The sequence below is a fragment of the Nothoprocta perdicaria genome, unplaced genomic scaffold (assembly GCF_003342845.1).
Source record: "Nothoprocta perdicaria isolate Ctin4 unplaced genomic scaffold, notPer1 scaffold_14, whole genome shotgun sequence".
Taxonomy (NCBI): domain Eukaryota; kingdom Metazoa; phylum Chordata; class Aves; order Tinamiformes; family Tinamidae; genus Nothoprocta; species Nothoprocta perdicaria.
This window is the reverse complement of record NW_020454538.1, coordinates 602,299-604,262: the sequence shown is the minus strand read 5'-3', so window position 1 is coordinate 604,262 and position 1,964 is coordinate 602,299. Positions and strand designations below refer to the sequence as shown.

General features: G+C 66.2%; 1 protein-coding gene across 1 annotated transcript; it reads right to left on the bottom strand.

Annotated features, from left to right (window-relative positions):
* Nucleotides 1–210: 210 nt before the first annotated feature.
* On the bottom strand, nt 211–1,960 carry FOXI3 (forkhead box I3; the record flags this gene model as incomplete). The annotated part of the gene is made up of 2 exons (XM_026034054.1): nt 211–788; nt 1,474–1,960. Coding segments are annotated over 2 exons (1,065 nt in total), but the record flags the coding sequence as incomplete, so codon positions are not given.
* Nucleotides 1,961–1,964: the final 4 nt, after the last annotated feature.

Genomic DNA, 1,964 nt, shown 5'->3' with positions numbered 1-1,964 from the left:
CCAGGATGGGGAGAAGGGACTTTGCATCTGCCTTCTGCTGGTGTTCCTGGGGCATTTTCCTTGCAAAAGCTGAGGAAGATCTATCTTCTTGGAAGAACTCCTGGGAAGCGTCTCTGTCGAAATGCTGGCTGGAAAGGACCGGCTCCTCCGCGCTGCCGGATCCGCCCGCATCTCCCGTTCCCTTGGCGGCACCAACGGCCGCCGCGTGCCCTACACCTCCGTGCCGTCCCGGGTGTAGATGAGGCTGTTAACGGTGAAGTTGTAGTAGTGGTTGTACTGGGCTCCCTGGCTGCTGCTGCTGGGGTGGAAGGAGCTGTAGTAGGCGGGCGAAGGTCCCGGCACGCGCTGCAGCTGCTCGGGCGAGGGCACCTCCTGGGAAGAGGCACTGGAAGCGCTGAAGGTGCCGCTGCCCAGCTGCCCCGCGGAGAAGTTCCTGTGGTGCAGGTCCCCGGGCAGCCCCGCAGCCAGGCGGCCGCCCCCGCYGCTCAGGGAGCTCATGCCGCTGAAGAAGGTGCTGAGGCAGCTGGGCGTCGATGAAATGATGCCAGAGGGAGAGGAGGTCTTGGGGTGGTCCCTGGCCGAGGGCGACGGCTCCAGCTCGGGCGGCGGGCTGCTCCCGCACGGCTTGCCCGCCATGGGCCGCTCCTCCTCGGCCTTGAGGCCGCCGAGGGAGGAGGCCGCGGGAGCGGGCGCGTTGGGCTCCGAGCGCCGCTTGCGCTTGCGGCGGAAGTTCCCGTTGTCAAACATCTTCTCGCAGTTGGGGTCTAAGGTCCAGTAGTTTCCCTTCCCTGGTGGAAAATGGATGTGAGGAGAGAGAAAGTCAATGGCTGCGGTGGTGAGCCCTGCTGCGGCCTGGGTAAGCGGCATCCGTCCCTTGACCGAAGCCTGTCCCCACTCGGAAGCGCTTGAGGGCACCTTGACCAGCACCGGTGCAGCACCCACAGCTCTCCTACAGCCCTCCCAGGAGAGGAATCCAAAGCCAGACTTTAGACACCATCAGCCTCCACATCGTGATGGATCTAAGGCTGGATCTATGGAGGAAAACCTCCCACCACAGAGTTGAAACCTCCCAGAGGCACTTTGGATGTGCCTGGAGGCTCCCCTTGCTCTTCCCATGTTACTGCCACCTGTCCTGTCCATGACACAGGTGATGGAGGTGTCCGCGTGACCCTCCCAAGGGGAGCACCAACAATAAGGCGCACGTGCAAAGCACAGGACACATCCACATTCGGGATGATGGAAAAGAGCAGCCCAGTGCCCCCGATCAATGGTGAGCTGGACAGCTGTGACACTGGCTGTGACACCGGCTGTCCCTACGCACAGCCCCATGGTGCCTGGCCCCATGAGGCCCACGAGGAACCTCAGACCGTCACCTCCCCAGCCTCCCTGTCCCCGCTGCCCACAGAGAAGAGGGCCAAGAGCGCCCAACGTGTCGCCTCTCCCACCCACRGCGTCCCGCCGCGTCTCGCTCACCAGGGTCATCCTCGTCGCGGGGCACCTTGCGGAAGCAGTCGTTGAGGCTGAGGTTGTGGCGGATGGAGTTCTGCCAGCCCGCCTTGCTGCGCTTGTAGAAGGGGAAGTTCTCGGCCACGTACTGGTAGATGTGGCTGAGCGTGAGCTTGCGCTCGGGCGCGCTCTGGATGGCCATGGCGATGAGCGCCGAGTAGGAGTAGGGCGGCCGCACCAGCTTCAGCAGCTCCTCCTGGCTCGCCAGGCTCAGCCAGCTCAGCTCGGCGCCGCCCGACGACGGCGACCCGGGCGCGGGGGGGGACCCCACGAGCTGCCCGCCCCGCGCGCAGCCGTACGAGCCCGGCGGCAGGAAGGTGGCGGCGGCGGCGCCGGGGGGGCCCTGCAGGTAGGCGGGGGGGCTGTTCATGCCCCACAGGTAGCCCGCGTTGGCGGCCGCGCCGTAGTCGCCGAGCGCGTAGCCGCCCGCGCGCTGCCCCGACGAGGCGGCCGCGGCC